This window comes from Haliaeetus albicilla, chromosome 2, assembly GCF_947461875.1.
Source record: "Haliaeetus albicilla chromosome 2, bHalAlb1.1, whole genome shotgun sequence".
Lineage (NCBI taxonomy): Eukaryota > Metazoa > Chordata > Aves > Accipitriformes > Accipitridae > Haliaeetus > Haliaeetus albicilla.
Genome location: NC_091484.1, coordinates 44,989,862 through 45,006,861, shown reverse-complemented (window position 1 = coordinate 45,006,861; position 17,000 = coordinate 44,989,862). Strand labels below are relative to the sequence as shown.

The 17,000-nt window shown below is 42.0% G+C and overlaps 1 protein-coding gene across 3 annotated transcripts; it reads left to right on the top strand.

The window, feature by feature from the left end:
• The first annotated feature begins 782 nt into the window (after positions 1–782).
• Positions 783–8,668, top strand: NUP42 (nucleoporin 42). 3 transcript variants are annotated; one of them, XM_069773404.1, is made up of 7 exons: positions 783–927; positions 1,825–2,083; positions 3,376–3,470; positions 3,791–3,867; positions 5,790–5,876; positions 7,571–7,655; positions 7,792–8,668. In XM_069773404.1, the coding sequence occupies exons 1-7, from the start codon at positions 804–806 to the stop codon at positions 8,358–8,360; spliced, it is 1,296 nt and encodes a 431-aa protein (XP_069629505.1). In that variant the 5' UTR covers positions 783–803; the 3' UTR covers positions 8,361–8,668. The 3 variants fall into 3 exon arrangements, with proteins under 3 accessions (XP_069629505.1, XP_069629520.1, XP_069629514.1); XM_069773413.1 differs by lacking the exon at positions 783–927 and adding an exon at positions 1,322–1,526 and having other exon boundaries at positions 1,835–2,083; XM_069773419.1 differs by lacking the exon at positions 7,571–7,655 and having other exon boundaries at positions 7,792–8,035.
• Positions 8,669–17,000: the final 8,332 nt, after the last annotated feature.

The window sequence follows — 17,000 nt, the reverse complement described above, 5'->3', positions numbered from 1 at the left end:
AACTCCGCATGTACAGAAAGTAGTAGATGCAGTCACAGGCTTAACAGTGGTTCTGGCAACTCAGTTCTTTATTCAGTAGTAAGTGAATGCTACGGAACTTTTTTTTCCTGTTCCCACTTGCCTTTCCCTTTTCCTGAGCTGTGAAACAAACGTCTCGCTGGTGTCTCCGATCCTCAGTTCTAAAATACTGGAGCGAACTGTGCACGTCTTGGGTTGTACAGGCCGTTTGATTTTTTTTTTTCTTTTTCCTTTTTAATCTGCTTTCAGAACTGTGAAGCACCTTCTTCTAACTTTATTTCCGAGGGGTTAATAATTCCTTTTAAGCTACTGCAAAAGGTCTAAGGACGAAGAAGGAAAGGACTTGCGAGAAGTAGCTTGTCCGGGAACACGGCCGCGCCGGCCGCCCTCTCCCGGCGGCCGGGCTGTGCGCCGCTCCGTGAGGGCTCGGCCTTTGCGGAGAGGGGCCGCGTCGCGATGCGCACCGGCAGCGCTCGCCGCCGGGCAGCCGCGCTCGCCGCCGGGCAGCCTCGCCCGCCGCCGGACGCGCTCTTCCGCGGCCCACGGCAGCCGGGCCCCCGCCCACCGACCTCCTCCCCGCACCACCCGGCGCCGCCGTTACCGGCGCGCGGCGGCGGTTGCTCGGGGCGGGGGGAGGGGAGGGGGGGGCGGGACCGCGGGCGGCGGCCATGGGCTCCGGCCGGGGCTCTGCCTCTTCCCCGCCGCGCCGGCTCCGCCCCGCTGCGCGGCGCCCGCCTCTGACGTCAGGGCGGCGGCGGCGTGCGGCGGCGGGGCCCGGCACCGCCATGGCCATCTGTCAGTTCTTCCTCCAGGGCCGCTGCCGCTTCGGCGAGAGGTGCTGGAACGAGCATCCCCGCGGCGGCGGCGGCGGCGGCGGGCGGTACGGGCCCTCCGCGGCTCACTACCAAGGTACCGCGGAGCGCGGGGGCGCGGGGCCGCGCGGCCGCCTGCGCGGCCTCTGGGCGCGGGGGGCGGTTGGCGGCGCGGGGGGCTGGGCCGCGTGTCGTGTCGTGTCCCCCCCCCCCCCGGCAAGGCGGAGGCGTCGCCGTCCTCGGGACGGCCGGCGGCAGCGTCGCCGTTGGGGGAAGGCGGTGCGAGGTGCGCGCCGCGGGAACAGATGGCGCCGGAAGGCGTGGCGTGGGGGAGCGGCCAGCGGGCGTCGAGGGCGCGGGCGCCGCCCCTCGGAAAGGGGCTTGGGTTCTGGCCGGGTGGGAGGGGCGCGGCGGGGAACGCCCTCGGGCCGGCAGGTGCGGCGGGGCGGGGCGGGGCGGGGCGGGGCTGCGGCCGCCCATCTCCGTACCGGCTGAAGGAGCTTCGGCCTCGGCCCGCAACGCGCCCTGACTGACGTGTGCGAGGCCCTAGAGCGTAACCGGGAGGTCTTCGCTGTGCGACGGAGCCGCTGCCGTAGCTATGTGGGCAGGAGCCCCTAACGGAAATGTACTGTGGGTTAAATGCCGGTTGTTTTTTTCTTTTTCCTGCTGGGGTAGTTACTTTAAGAAACAAGGTAGGTAAAACTGAAACAGTCCCTCTCCTGCATTGCTAACCGGTTGTCGTTGGCGTGGTGATGCGAGGAGGAGTTCCCGCTTACCTCTGATTCCAGAGCTACCCTGGGCAAGCCACTAAGTTAAGCTCAGGTTAAAACCACTAGGTTAAACAATCAGGTTAACTCCTTAGGAAAAAAACCTACGTTTTCTTTGCAGGCTTCTTATTGCCACCACAAGGATAGTTATAGTTTTTGTTGATGTCTTGTTTAATATCTTAATGATTTAAGGCTTTTATTGTTGTTTGTTCTTTTTCCCTTGGAAGGTACTAGCAGAGGAGGAGGAGGAGGAGGAGGATGGGGTACTGCTAACCAGAAATACACTAATGTTATCCAGCCATCTACCTTTAAGTCTAATACATGGGGTGGCAGCAGAGATCACGGAAGAGGATTTTTTGGCTCCTCTGATTTTGGATCATCGGGCGGCAGCAGCAGAAGTGCAGACTTTTCACAGAACAGATTCTCTGCATTAATGAACAGTCAAAATATTGCTGATGGCTATAAAGATGAAGAGGAGAGACTTCTGTAAGTTACAGTCCTGTCTCACTGAAAGCATTTAGAATGAGCAGTCTAAAAGCTCACTGACTTACTAGAGATGATGCAGGGGACACGATCACAAGGAGGAAGCTGGGACATGTAGTGAGAACCGTAGAAAACACTACTTCATTTAGTTCGCGTGAGTTACACTAGCATGGGAAGAAAGCGATCCTTGTTTTGAACCTGGGTTGGGCAGCTAGACAACCATGCTGTTAGTAAGATGGTATGGTATTTAAGTTGTGGGCAGGGGGATAAGGAAGGAAACAAAGATTTCAGTACTTGAAAATAAGGGGTCAGAGCCCCTTGGACAGCATTTCAATTATTTAAAAAAAAAACAACAAAACTCTTCGAGAAAATGAACTATTTGACTTAGTTTTCCTGACACTTAGGATAACAAATTGTTCTGCCAATAGCAAAACTACTGCAACCTGGTTTCACATGTGTGTATGTTAGAGTCAGCTGAGAGTGACCAGCAGGTTCAAGGCAATTACAAAGCAGGTGACGAGAAGCAACAGGCAGTGTGGTTTCCTGAAGAAGCAAGGTTTTGGAACCACTTTCCATTATTTTTTTTAAGATTACATTAAGAAAAGGCTTAACAGATTATTTATTCAGCTTCTCAAACAAGAGTTTATATTGTGTTACAAACATCTGAAATACTGAGAATCTTTGTTTGTTCCTATGTAGTGATCTGTTTGTCCACTTTAGTTTTTACCCTTTCAATGTTTGTTTACATTTGGATTTACTTTTGTTGATGGAGCTATTTCTGTGCTTTTGCAATGTCTGGATTTTTATGCTTTTGATTCTTTTCCAAAAACTTATATGGAACACTCATCTCTTTCTTTTTTTTTCTCTTCCCTCTCCCCCCCCCCCAATTTTGTTATTTAATATGTGCATGTTCGTTTATATTGTAAAATCGTCTAGTATTGAGATGGTTTTAAATTTTATTATGATCTACAGCTTCAGGGAAAATCCTATGACAGCATCTGCCGCACAAGGATTAGAAAAATACTTTGTGTGTTTTGGGATTATTTTTTTTAAGATCTGGTTTGATTTATTTGCAGTTAGATGATAAAGTGAAATGCTTTGAAGGGACATTTAGGTATCTTGCCAAATAAGTACTTCCCTTGTTCATTCTGACTAGTGTCACAGTTGGTTAATTTTAATGGTAGCAGGTATTCGAATCTGACTTCGGATTCAAACTAGACAGTTGCTTCTGGTGGTTTTGTTTTGACCATATAAGTTCGCCTTCATCTGTGGTTTTATTTTGTTTTGTTTTCTAGTGAATGTGTAGTGAAAGACATGGAAATTTGGGAATCTTCAGGACAATGGATATTTTCATCTTATTCACCGATGAAAGAAAAGCCGAATGTCTCAGGTAGGTAGTGTTTTTAGTGTTGTCACGTATTGCTGCTATTTAGGATGTTTCTTACACTTGTCCACACTGTTGTACCTCTGTGGAACCACTTGCAACGTGATGATTTGCCTTGTGATGCAACAGAAAGGAATATTGGATTATGGCAAATTCCTTTCGGACATTCACATCTTTGAAGCTCTGTAATGAATCCTTTTTGTGTCTCCAACTGTGACTGCCTTATTACAGATAATGTACCAAGGCCCATTTCTTCATAACTATAGAGGGCAATTGGAAGTATTAATACATTTCTTGGAGGTTTTTGATTATTCCTGTCCTTACAGGCTTTCTAGATTTCTCACCAGAGGAGTTGCATCTGGAGTATTATAACTGCAGAGCAAACAATAACATTCAGAACTATGTAAGTATTTAAAAAACATTGACTTATGTGGACACATTTTGGGGTCGGACTTGTTACTCTTCTTCAGGTGGCAACTCTTGACTTATTTAATTACCAAACTCTAGGAGATTATCAGAATGCCAAAATATTTTTAAATTACTGTGCACTGAATAGGATGTAAAAATAACTGCTAGTCTGTATGCTCTACCATAGCTTCCTATTTCTGCCTGAGATCACAGGCTCAAACTGTCAGATCTGAGCTTCTAAAACTGGTGGCCTAGTGTCTTGACACATCAGCTCCTGCAAAAAGTGGTGGCAATAGACTTTTAGCTAGTCTTAGTTAAATGTATGGTGTTTTCTCAAGCTAGACGCTCCTTGACTTAGTCTTGTCCCTGTTCTTGTGTGTTATTTGTAGAAGTTATTTGAATCCTGTCTCAAAAGTTTAATACTTCATATGCTGTTAGTCATTTTGATTGTTATAGCTGGTTATATAGTGCTTTTACATATCTTTGTTGCAGGGAATTAATGCTGAAAATAGCAGATACTTCTAAAGGACTATATACATTTTGAGAAAAAAAATACATATGTTTTTATATAAATATATCTCAATTAATATGTATTGTTCCTCTCTCATAGTCCTGTCAATATCAAGGAAGCTAGCAGAGTTTAATGTTGTGCCAGGAAAGGAATTAGACTGTTGGACAGATGCAAGTACAAACTAATTCAAGCGACATTACACTCTTTCCTCTTCTCCATGGTTCTGTATTATAGAAGGAACTGCAGTTGTCACCACTCTTGCTTCATGTGTTTAGAGTTATGAGAATTGCATTTCAGAGACAGGAGATACTTTTTTTTTTTTTTTTTTTTAACTTCAATTAAAAAACCTGAAATGATTAAACAATACACTGTGCCTGGCTATTAAAAAACAACAAAACAAAACATTTGTGGTCTCACTGAAGCGCTGAGTGCAAGTTCATGAAAGTCTCAGTGTACAGATGATAACTGTGATACAGTTCTGACGTGCGGAAAACAGACTTCTTGACTCCCCTTGTCTCAGTTGTCTCACAAAATGTTTAAGTACATGTCTTTTCCAAAGCATGTTTCTATTCTTAAACTGTGTCAAAATCTGAATTTTTCCAGTCTGTTTATAAGAGCTGATACCAAGCAACATGATCTTCCAGCATGTGACTAGACACAAAAGAATTATTGATGTTTGTGATGTAAGACTCTTTTGAAAAATTAAGGAATCTATTTACAAAAAGATCACTTGTTTTACTTGTTAAGGAAAATTCAATTAGGCCAGGCTTCAAATAAGGTGTGTTGATAAACTTAAATATAGGAAATTCAGGTTTGAAATTCCTGAAAAGTTATTTAAAGACTTTCCAGTCTCTTGTTTAATACTTTAATCACAGTTATCAAGGACACAGGTACTGTTTATTGCTAGCATATATTCTGTGCTGTAATCTGTTGGATCACGTTTAAGGGGGCTGATTTAAATGACGGAAGTCAGTTTCTGCAAAGCTAAATATTTTAGGATGATACTATTAAAGTGTTCTGAATTATAGTGTTTTGAAAGTGAGCATTCTTTTTTCTGAAAATGTGGGAGAAACTAAGGTAAATCTTAGGACTTCAGCTTAATGAGTGAGCACATAAATTGACAGGCCAGAAATAAAACAAGGATTGAAGAGTTTGTTCTCATATACTTAAAACTTACAGTTTAAGGACAACAGTAAGAGAATTTAAAGGAATTCTGTGTTAATAAACTTCAAGGTGAAGAACTGAAATTTTTGTTCAGGAAAGCAAAAATCTTGTCATGTTGGCTTAATGAAGTTCTTTTCTAATTCTAGAAATCTTCTTTCAGTTTAGTTGTCAGATCACTCTATTTTCATTTTTTTAAGTCTTCACCAATAATAAAAACATGTGTTTCTTTTCCCCCCTTTTAGATAAATTCTGTCCAACAGTTAGCAAAACAATGGAAAAATCGGCTGCTTCAGTTGAAAGCTTTAAATGCATCGACAAAAGCAGCTTTGGTAAGTGTTAATGAAAGGTAAAATGTTTCCATTCCTGATGTCTTTTTTTTTTATTAGTCTTGGGCAAATTTTTCTTAGATGCATATGGTTTTTTTAGACACATCCTGCCAAACTGTTCTGCAAATGCCAACATTAATTTCTGTTACAAAGATTTCTAAGACATGGTAGTTGTAATATGCCACCTTGTTTTTAATGAAGAGAGCTTGCAAATGTTCCACAGAAACTTCAGCTGTTATCAAAGTATTTATCTACACTACTACTACCTTTCTATAAATAGGTGATAGGTATTGCTTTGAAGATTGCACGATACTGTATTTTACAACCAAAAATACATTATCCTTTTAGGGCATCCTTGTTTGCACCTAAATAGCTGAGACATGAAAGTGTTTGATTCTTAGATTCGTTGGCAATTTTATGGTAGATCTATGAACTGTTCCGAAAATCTCAGCTATGATGTGTTATATTCTGGCACCGCAGCCTTGAAAAGCATCTGTTTGGCTGACTGGCAGCATGAAGAACTTGGCAGTTAGAATGCTCCTGGGAACATTAGAGAAAGTGGAAAGGGTGTAAGGAAGAATGACATGAGAGAATAATGACTGCAGTTTGAAAACTGCCCCATTTCTCCATCCGTGTGTTTTTTATAGGTGATAGAAATGTGACTGAATATTCTAGCACTGCCTGAGTCAGGTGAACGTGAAAGTCTCTGAACACAGTTTTGGGTCTTTACATCCACCTTTCTCTGGAATCATGAAATCAGTGAATTGCAGGCGGGTATTATAAAACCCTTCAGTTAACTAAGGAAAGTAGTGACTCAGGATGGTTCCATGTTAGCAAGGCAGCAGCTGGATCCCAGCTTTGGAATACTATCATTGCAAGCCATGTGAAAATAACCATAGCTTAAAGCTGGGATCCAGTCAAGTACATGTATAGTAAGTGGTAAATGTCCACCCCACCTTTTCTTCCACGTGCTGATGTTGACTCTTTCAAGGTATAATCAGCAGACAAGACCAGAATTGTCCTCCAGGCCATCTTAGGATAAATAGAGCATTTTGGTAATGCCAGAATGAGAAATTGATAGATAGCTGGGAGAGAAACTGTTTGGATAAAATTTGAAGATATAAAGGGTAGTTGTTCCTGGGAAGGTGACAAACACTTGAATCTAGATGTGCCAGAAAAGAATGCTTGAGTTAAAGCCAATATTAAATAACCAGGGAGACAGAGTAAGTTGATTTAAGTGGAGTCTGCATGAAGAGCATTAAAGTTTTGGTAATATGATTGCTGAAGGTGAAGAAGTGGGATTTGGGCTTTAGCACAGAAGACTAGATGTGCCAAGGTGAGGGAACAGACTAAGTCAAAGCAATGACATAGATAGGGTCATAAAGCACTAATTGAAATAGGTAAGAGATGAGAACAAGAGCTGGAAGAGGTGTTCAGGTCATTGACTGCCAGACAAAAATCTGTGAATTGTAATATATTTGTGTTTCTGGAGTGTTTTACAGAGAATAGTGTATAGCCTTAAAGCATTTTGTTAGTAGCTGCAGGAGCATGCAATTGTGATGAGTGATCAGTGTCTAACTTAGTCTAAATTGCATTAAATTGGACTGGGCAGCTATATTTTTGCTTCAAGTATTTGTTGAAAGACATTTCCCTGTTTTGGAATCTAGTTTTCATTTATGTATTTGGAATTTTTTAAGCTATCTGAATTAAAGAACACAGTCACTCAACCATTGCCTTCCTTTGGATTTGGAGGACAGCAGACATCGAGCTTTGGGTTGTCAAGTAAGTTGCTACATTAAGAGCCAACAGTTAAACATTTTCTTGAGTTTTTCTCCTTCTGCATTATTGAAATACAGCAGTGGTTTAGTATCACAGGTGTGCACATTCTAACATTTTTTTATAAATTTTGTAATTGCAGGCTTTCCTGTGAACAGCAGCAGTAACAGTGCTAGCAGTTTCTCCTTTAAAACAAGTTCCACTCTCATCAGTGGATCATCTGGAAACACCCCTGCTTTTGGGAGCTCTTCTGCTGGTTGTAATCCTCCTGCATTTGGTGTGACGTCCTCTCCTAGCGTATCCCACTCTGTTGGTTTTGGCAGCCCGGCAGCTCCATCTGCAGCCTCCTTCTCATTTAAAACTTCTGAAACAACTAGTGGTTTTGGAACTTCTGGGTTTTCAGGGTTTGGCAATTCTTCTGCTGTAAACTCTTCAAGCACCACTCCGCTTGCAGCCTTTGGAGCTTTTAATGCAGCAGTAGCAGCTTCTCCCTCACATTCAAGCAGTACTTTATTTGGACAGACTACCAGTGCCTCTGGACATAACATAACATCAGCGTCTTCTGCAGTCACAAACAATACTACAGCAGAAAAGTTATTTACACCAAAGAGTGAATTATCAGCTGAAGAGTTGAAACAATTTGAAGCAAAAAAGTTTACGATGGGAAAGATTCCTCTTAAGCCACCACCATTAGAACTCTTAAATGTTTAGGACTTTTAAGTTTATTCTGAAATAATATGTTTTTGTAACTTCTCTGATACCTCAAGTACCCGATTTTGTGGTTGAGTAATGAAATAAAATGCTTCTGTTTGAGTTAATTTTTGTTTCACCTCTAAGTCTTCTGCAATAGTAAATTCACAGGTATAAACCTGTGAACATTATATTTTATAACTTCTTGGTTGTTTTGGAATGGACCTTTTAAATCTAAGAAATGAACTAAGGAAAATGAAGTTCCCTTTTATATTCTGTACTGTGAAATTCTGGGCAAAAACTGTATTGAAAAGGCTTTGTCAAAAGTAGGAATGCTTTGGTGAGGTATTCACAACCTACTGTGAGTAGAATGCTAGAAAGAAACAGATGCAGTGCAAGACTGCCTGTTGTTGGACCACCTTGTCTTTTGCCTCTTATTTAAAGGGTTTGTGCAGCCTTTGACAATTGTGTTTGGAGGTAGAGGGCTCCTGTGTGGTCTGTACCTAGCTGCTTGCTTCTGTCACCTCTCCCAGTTGATGCAATTCAGCTTTTTTTAGTTGTTCTGCTTGAGGTCATAATCCATGCATTAATGTAATACATTTGGGGAGGACAGCCTTGAAAGCATTCATCATGAATGAGCTTGTGGTTTGCTATTTTGAGCCCTCTTAGATAAAACTTTGCAAGCAATTGCAAAACTACTTACTACATTTATGTGAATTGATAGAATTTTGTTGTCTGGCTCTCAACACTTGAGTGCATATATTAGCAGTACCTTTTCTGAATTAATGATATTAAGGTGTACATTTTGCCAAGATGCGATAAAGCAGGGGTCAGGAATCTTCTAGAAAAGGTACAAGAGTCAAGTGAAGAGAACATTTGTTTCTGACCAGGCCCTCCCATTAATGGTTTTAAAAATTACAATACCCCATATTTAAGAGGAAAGCAAAAGTTTACTCCAGGATATACATAAATAAATTGTTTGTGTCTTTAACACTTGAAGATAACATTTCAGTTCTTGCTGTGGAAACCCATGGTCCTATTTAAAACTTCACTATAGCTGTGTTTCATGCCAAAGGTCCATAGCACACTGTCTTGCTAAAACTGTGAAGAAATTTAACATTTAGGATGCTAGGCCAGGGGTAGGCACTCTGCAGGCTTAATAGAAACCCAGGTTCCTCAGTCTGTGTGCTCGGTGTAAATGTACCAGAAACTTGCATATGTTATGCTATAGTACTGTGTTGCTTATATGGATTTTTCTGGTGATAGTTTTGTAGATGAAATAAGGCATTTGTGTTTTGTTGTTGTTAATGACCCAGTGCTGGCTTCCTGTAACTCACAAACAAAATACTCTTATGAAGCATGTTTTTATGAAGGTCTCCAGAGCAGTACTAAGACTTGTACAAATTAAGACATTTACATCTGTCAGGGCTCACTTAGCTCTGGATCGTTTATGCCAGTTACTCAGATTTTGACACAGGAACGGAGGAACATACCAAAATCTGTTATGCCACTGTAGTTGCAGAAATCCCCCATCTCTTGTAAAAAGTTAGTATTTAACAACAAACAAAAACATGTCTGGTTTGTCAGATGAATTCTAGAACTGTCTGAACTCATTCTATTACATGCTATACCCTTTCCTGTATTTCATTTGTGAAGCCTTAGTCATTCTCAAACCCAATTGTATGAGAAAGCTACAATGTTTTTTTAAAGTTCCTATAATTTATATTATTATTTGTATTAAAGCAAAATTCTAGCATGGCAAGAGTATATTTTGGGGTAAAGGTACAGAATTAAGTCCTGCTGATAACCTTAAGGATCCCATGGCATGTTTTAGAGGACTGTGGATGGTTCTGTCTTACATTTAAAGTAGTAATAGTTTTGAAATCACCTGTGCTTTTTTCCTAGTGCTCATCCTCTTAAATGACTACTTTAACAAACAAAAAAAGAGCAGAACATTCTAAGTCACAGTTAGGATAGGCTACCTCTGACGAATGCCAAAGCTATCTTTACTAAGTTGAAGTGTCTTTATACACAAGGCCACAGCAAGATTTTTGAGCTTCTGTACCTCAGTGCTGCTGCAGTACATAAGAGCTGAAAGCAGCTTGCTCTTGAACTTAAGTGATGAACTAAAACCTTTAGCCTTTCTTAGGGTAGCTCAGCAGGCTGTTGCTGCTAAGCTGTACTAAGAGCTTTCAAGGCTCAAAAGTACGCAAGCACTTTAAGTGGAAGTGCTTTTGCTGGGAAAAAAAAAAAGGCCATGAAAAATCTGAACAATCTACTGTACATACCCAAAAGAACATTGGCTAGATGTTCTTAAACATCGTTCTAACCTACAGGGACCTAAGGGGACAAGGGAATTTTGAAGTCTTAGGTCACCTTGCCCTTAAGAAATGGAAAGGTTAAGGGAAGTATTCCTAATTTAGATGACAATAAATTAAAAACAAACAAACAAAAAAACCCAAAACCAAACAACATGTTTGATCATTTTTTTTTAATAAATGCACTTTGCCAGATCATCTCCTCACTCTCAAAGAAAAATTAAAAAATCGCTATTACAGAGATACTAAGACTTGGTGTTTCATCCCAAATGGGCTTCTGAACATCTAAAAAGATGGCAGAGAGCCGTATGATATGATTTAACTAGCAAAAGGCAAGCTGTGTATTTGGCTGCAGAGGCAGAGATAAGGAGAGGATAGAATAGAAAGAAATAGTATTGTGCTAGTGGGCTTACTAAACTGCAGAAAATAAGCAACAATTTGTCAGTAGATCAAAGCAATCTTTCCCAACATTTGCACTGTATTTCTTTTTTTTTTGCTGTTCATCCTGTTCTGCTTTTGGTATACTTAATATCAAAGTTGGTTGCAAGTACAAAGGTGGCTAAATACCATCTTCCTTTTAGGTACAACCCTTTCATTTTTCTTCGCTTTTACTTTTTGCAACTGCTTTTTTGTTTGGTATATGGCTCTTCTCCAGAAAGTCATAGTACTGTGGTCTGGCATATAAAAATACATACAGGGTAGCAGCAAACTCACAGATCTCACTTACTGTACCTTGTTTTAGAACAGGAAACATGAGGTGAACATCCAAGCAAAGAGGCGTAATATGTCCCGATTAGTAAAAGAACTTGGTCTGTGAAACAGGCTAGAACATTCAAGCTCCACGTGATATTTTCAAGTGCCTCCCTCACTTTGAAATAACAGGATTTATGAGTCACTGAAATTCCTGTGGTGTGGTACAAGCAACTAATTTGAAGAATGATTTGAAGTTTTGGTTTCCAAGAGGTCATGGATTAATCCTCAAACAGCAGCACTTGAGACTGGCTGTATACAGGAGAAAAACCCTCCACTGCCCCAGCAGAGGAAGCAATCCAGCACCTAACAAAGGGAATTTTCTCTGCCCTTTTCCCTCCAGGTGATACTAGCAGCACTGGGAGATCTCAAAATGTGAGCTAGTAGCACGGGGGCAGGGAGTGAGCCTCAGAAAACATTAAAATTTTGTCTTAAGAGTTAAGCGTCATAGTAGCCAAGTGCTCTGTAGTTTCACTGTATGCAGCAGAAAGTGGCAATGTAGCCTTACATTGAATGAAGGAAGATGGACTGCAAATAATCAACTGACTAGATTTAAGCCTTAGAGAATAAAGCTAAGGTCATCAACAACAATAAATCAACAACAGCCAGAAGGATAAGGAAAGAAGAGCTTTCACAAACATGTCTAGGGGAAAAGGAATAAAAAAAGCCTATTAATACAGGAGCACCGAAGTGAGATTGATAACTGAAATGGTGGAAATCTATTTTAAAAAATACTTGAAAAGAGGGAGAGTTGAAAACCAATGAGGATGTAATGCAGTAACTGATAAAAGGCAAGTAAGAAAATATTTGTGAAATATGAGCTTACTGCAGCACAGTGGGAGTCCAGAAAATTTGCTGTACTGGTCAGTAAGGGAATCAGCTAATGGACTTGCCATAGTTCTGGTAATTATCCGGGTAGGCGATAGAGCTCCAGGGATGTGCTAGCAGGCTGGGGAAATAATATATCTTAGCAAGCAAAGGTACTGACTTTGTTGATGGTTACAAATAATTTGAAGAGGTTCTAAAGACACCAGATCTGGCTTTTAGTAAGGTATTTGATACAGGCATTTAAGAAGTGTCAGATGTTTATGTAACAGTGATTAGGGTTAGCGATTAGTCAGAAACATCAACAAGCAAGTGAATGCTTTTTGTTCATAGTCCACCTCCCACGTCCTAACATAGAGGATAGAGAGAAACTGTAATTTGATATTTACCTGGACAATAGTGGAGGAAGAAAGCCATAGGTTGTATTTAGACAATTTAAAGTAGATGTCTAATTGTATTAGCCAGCAGCTGAAGGAAAAATCTAGACTACTAGTATTCAGAGAGGCAGAGAAAACTGTAGAGTTAAAAGGTACTGATAGTGAGAGATGGAGTCACAGTGGTTTAGATCAGTAAAATGCAGTTTGAGCTGTAGGAATCTCCTACAGCTGCGGTAATGCTGTGCTTGGTTCTGAGCACGCAGCTGCCGGAGAGCTACGTGACGAGTAGAAGAAGATTTAGAGAGCAAGAAAAGCAATTGGAAATGAGAATTTAGGAGGAAACTTAAGAGCTGAATAATTACTGCTTGGTGAAAGCAGAGACGGTGGCATGGAATGACTGTCTTATTGAAAGGGTACCCTCTCAGAAAGGAGGAAATGGGATTTTTTTTAAGGCATCTTGAGTAGTAACCAGAATATTGCAGTACTTCCTCAGAGATGTCTTAGGAAGTTTCCCACCTGGGAAAGTCCTTTTCTTCCTCTGTTAAGATCTGGTCAAACCAAAATGAAAACACTAGAAACAAATCCCTACCTGTCAGGACTAACAGTACGTGTCCTCAGAGATGCAGCAGTCAACATAAGTAGATGTGTTCTCTTGCCTTTGAACCAAAATACACCAGCACTTGTGAAGAGACCGACAACAGTGCAACGCTGAGGATTTGGGACAGGCAGCAGTATGTGCCTGCCACCTCTCCTGGGAATGATTTAGGGGCTGGCCATAAAGAGGGAACCTCTCTCCACTGAGTTTAGAGAGGCAGATGAGCTCCCTAACACTGGGAGTGAATATGCCTCTTGGTCTTGAAACTCTCACTTGCAATTGCCTGGTTTTCCTGTTAAGAATAACCAAGTAAAAAAACAGAGAGTAGTTCTCAGCAACTCAACCTCAGGCAATATTCTTATTTAATCTGCAGTGCTGTTGCAAGTTTTCAGTTTGGTCTGCAGAATAATGCTAGGCACATTCTTACAACACTCTATCATGCAATAGGTTCCTTGGTGGGACTTACCCTCCTGCAAAAGAACAAAACCAGATCTTAAAATGGAGGGAAGAAGAGCAAGAAGAACAAGATTTAGATGTCAGCAGGCTGGTCGACATTTTTGTTTAGGTGTGTGGATTGCTTTGTCTTCCCTCCACAGGCAGTAGGGTTTGTTATTACCACGTCACATGAGAGACATAAGAAACAAGTTTTACATCTCACCGTTTCCAGCAGGCAGATCTGTTATGTTGCTAATTCCATAGTAGTCATCAGAAAAGTGATCTGGTGGTTTTAAAGTACCTGCAGCAATTGTATCCTGTTCCACCTGAATTTCTGTTTCGTTATGGCGGTGTGCTCTTAGCAAACTAAATGCTTTCTAGTCAGCATTGAGTCATGCTTCTGTAAATCTTCCGTGGAGCCTTATCTTTGCAAATTACACAAAATGTGCCCACTGCATATGCCCTAAAAAGTAATTAGATTAGTTCTAATTATACCAAATAAACCTACCCTCCTGTATGAATCAAACAAGCAACATTTGCGTGTGTGCATGTAAAACCACGTCACATCACTTTTAAAGGGAGACTAATGAGGTACAGTTTTGATCTCCGATAGCTTAGCTTTTCTGTCTAACCAGTGCTGTTGTGTTTTTCTCAGCCTGAGAAGCATCTGTACAGCTCTGGCTTGTGATGCACTTCAGTATTAAAGCACTCCTTATAGTCACATGAGATTTTGTTGTTGTAGTTTACTTCTGCAAGTATGGGCTTCTCTTGAAGTATATCTGTAATGATGAAATAGAACTAAAATTATATAAAACTGAAATAGCAGTTTATAACCATGAGTTGCATTTGTTCAAAAAAAAGCCTGGTATCACTTACTGTTTCTGTATGATAAATGGACAGTAGGTGAGGCAGAGAAGAACCCTCTGTATTTGGTATACATTAATTCTTTGGGGCAGAAGAGAGCCTTCAGCATTCTCCCACGGCCTGTGTGCTTGCTCAGCAGCTCCCACGGGGCTGGGGACCAACAGGCCCTTGCAAAGCAAAGCGCTGCTTGAACTTCCCTGTAGGAACTTGGCACAGCATAAAAAAGAGACCCAGCCTGCAGGCAGATCTGCCTGCCTTGAGATAAGGCTGTCTCAAATTTCACTGTAGATCCTCCTGCCTGGAGTCTGGTTCAGTCATCTCTGTCTAACCCACCTGACTTCCCAGAGACTGATGCCTTTACCCCTGCCCTGCGTGCCTCACACTCCCCCCAGGCTCCCTGGTCCCCCGCTTCTGCATACTGGGGGACACAACTCCCTTGGCCTTCCCGCGCAGGTTTTGCGGAGGGAAACGGCCACCAGAACCCCCTCCTCTCCAGAGGTCTGTGCCTCTTCCTGAAGCCTACCGGGGAATTCACACATGCATACAACACCGACGACCCTGTGGGGACACAGTATTCATGAATAATTTGAGACACCTCCAAGCCAGCCCGGGAACACAAGCAGAGCTGTATGTCACAAGTGGGTGCTGATACAGCTCCAGCGTGACTTGTCTTTCCAGCTGGTGCTGTTTCAGGCTTCTGTCCCATTAGTGCCCTTTACTCACACAAGCTCCACATCATATGAGATTTCTAGCAAATTGAATCCCCCTTAACCTTTAATCATCTTCTATAACCACTGGTCAGCTCCTCCTGCCTGTTCTTCCCAGACAGCTGTCTTTGCCTCTACTTCTCAGGACCACACCTAAAACTCAGAGATACTAAAGCTCCCCTCTGGCCCCTACTAAGAGAGTGCTTCTGGTTCTCCAGACACTTCTCTGAAGCAGGCCAGGTTTCTTTTCTCCTAAAAAACACCGATACAGTGATGTACCTTCCTCTCCGGCTTGTCCTCTAGTCCCCCACCCCTTCAGCAGGGAGCACACTACAGGGAGGGTCTCTATCCCGAGCTGTGCAGTGGAGGCAGAGGCGGCACCAGCATTTTGTCATCCATCAGGTGTACAACCCAGGGAAGGAGGAAGCACCTCTGGGCCTCCACACAATGATGAGTGTAGTCTGTCTGCTAACAGTTGCTTAATTTGTATCTCCTAACAATCAGAGTAACTTTCTCCTGGTTTTCCCTTCTGAGCAATGCTGTACAGAGGATGAGGAAAAGAGGTAAAAAAAAAAGGGGGGGCAAGTTTGCTGAAATCCATGATACTGCCAGGGGAAAAAGCCTGGACACCCTAACTTTTGGCTATGTGGTTGAAGCACAAGTCCATCCTTTTTTTTCCACAGTAAAACTAGAAAGCAATGCCTATCAAAGAACACAAATTATACAAGTAACACAAGCAATCTGAGTTAATCCTTGCAGCAGAAAATACATCTGGTTGCCAATAACAGGTCTGTACCGAGGTAACCAAGTTAAGCTGGACATCTGACAACATATAAGGTTGTCCTGTGCTGAAAAAACAGGGAGCTATCGCTGACCTTTTCTTCTCTATTTATCTACTTTTGGTTTGGAAAATATTGGGTAACATTGAAGAGATTAGCAGAGTGTCTCAATATGAAACACAGTACTGGAGAACAAACAAACAAACGCACACAAGATGCTTCTCCATCACAGCTGCAATAAACTGGTTCTGGCAGCAAAGAGATTTTCTCCTACTTAAGTGGTCACTGGACACATTCCATCCTTATGATGATCTACTTTGAGAAGGTTTATTCTTCCAACAATAACATAACAGAAACAGTCACAAACACACGGAGTCCTATAAAGGAACTAAAGAGTACATGAGAACAATATGTAGCCTTTTTTTTGTTCTTTTTAAAAATCTGCTAGTGTGTGTGTGGCTGTAATTTATACCTATGCATCCTAGATCATTTACTTAGGAGTCTGTATACATTGCAGTACTTGGTATATGGAAAGAGGAAATAAATTGCTTTTTACAGAGTTCCCATCTCTGATGCTGGGTCTGTGATGATTCGCGGGACCCTGGAGGTCAGCTGGAGGACTCAGGAGCTGAGAAGCCCCAGTGCACGCTGTGTATCCTGTGTGCCCTGCTCAGCTCTTGCAGACCCTCCGTGTGGACCCATCTCTAGAAAAGATGCCCCAGAGCTGTGATGCTGGCTGTTAGCCATCTAAAAATTTCCCTATGGATGCAGGACTCCCAAATGGCAATTTCAGTTTCTGACACAGTGCACAGGAGCCAAAAAACTGCTGAGGGCCAGTTCATGACGTTTTCTGCTTTATATTCAAATTACTCAATTTTAGCAGGTTTCCTGAGAAGATAACATGGGTTTGATTATACTGTCTGATCATCTGTCTGTGATTCCTTCTGCACCAGTCACTTTTTTTTAAGCCCATGGCTAATTTCCAGGCACTTAAGTCTCCAAGATGACTGT

Bases quoted from the DNA above. Each gene is read 5' to 3' on its own strand.
- NUP42 (XM_069773404.1), top strand. From the start codon at position 804: ATGGCCATCTGTCAGTTCTTCCTCCAGGGCCGCTGCCGCTTCGGCGAG. The intron at 3,868-5,789 runs GTAAGTATTTAA...CCCCCCTTTTAG, and splicing joins ACAATAACATTCAGAACTAT to ATAAATTCTGTCCAACAGTT. The intron at 5,877-7,570 runs GTAAGTGTTAAT...GAATTTTTTAAG, and splicing joins CATCGACAAAAGCAGCTTTG to CTATCTGAATTAAAGAACAC.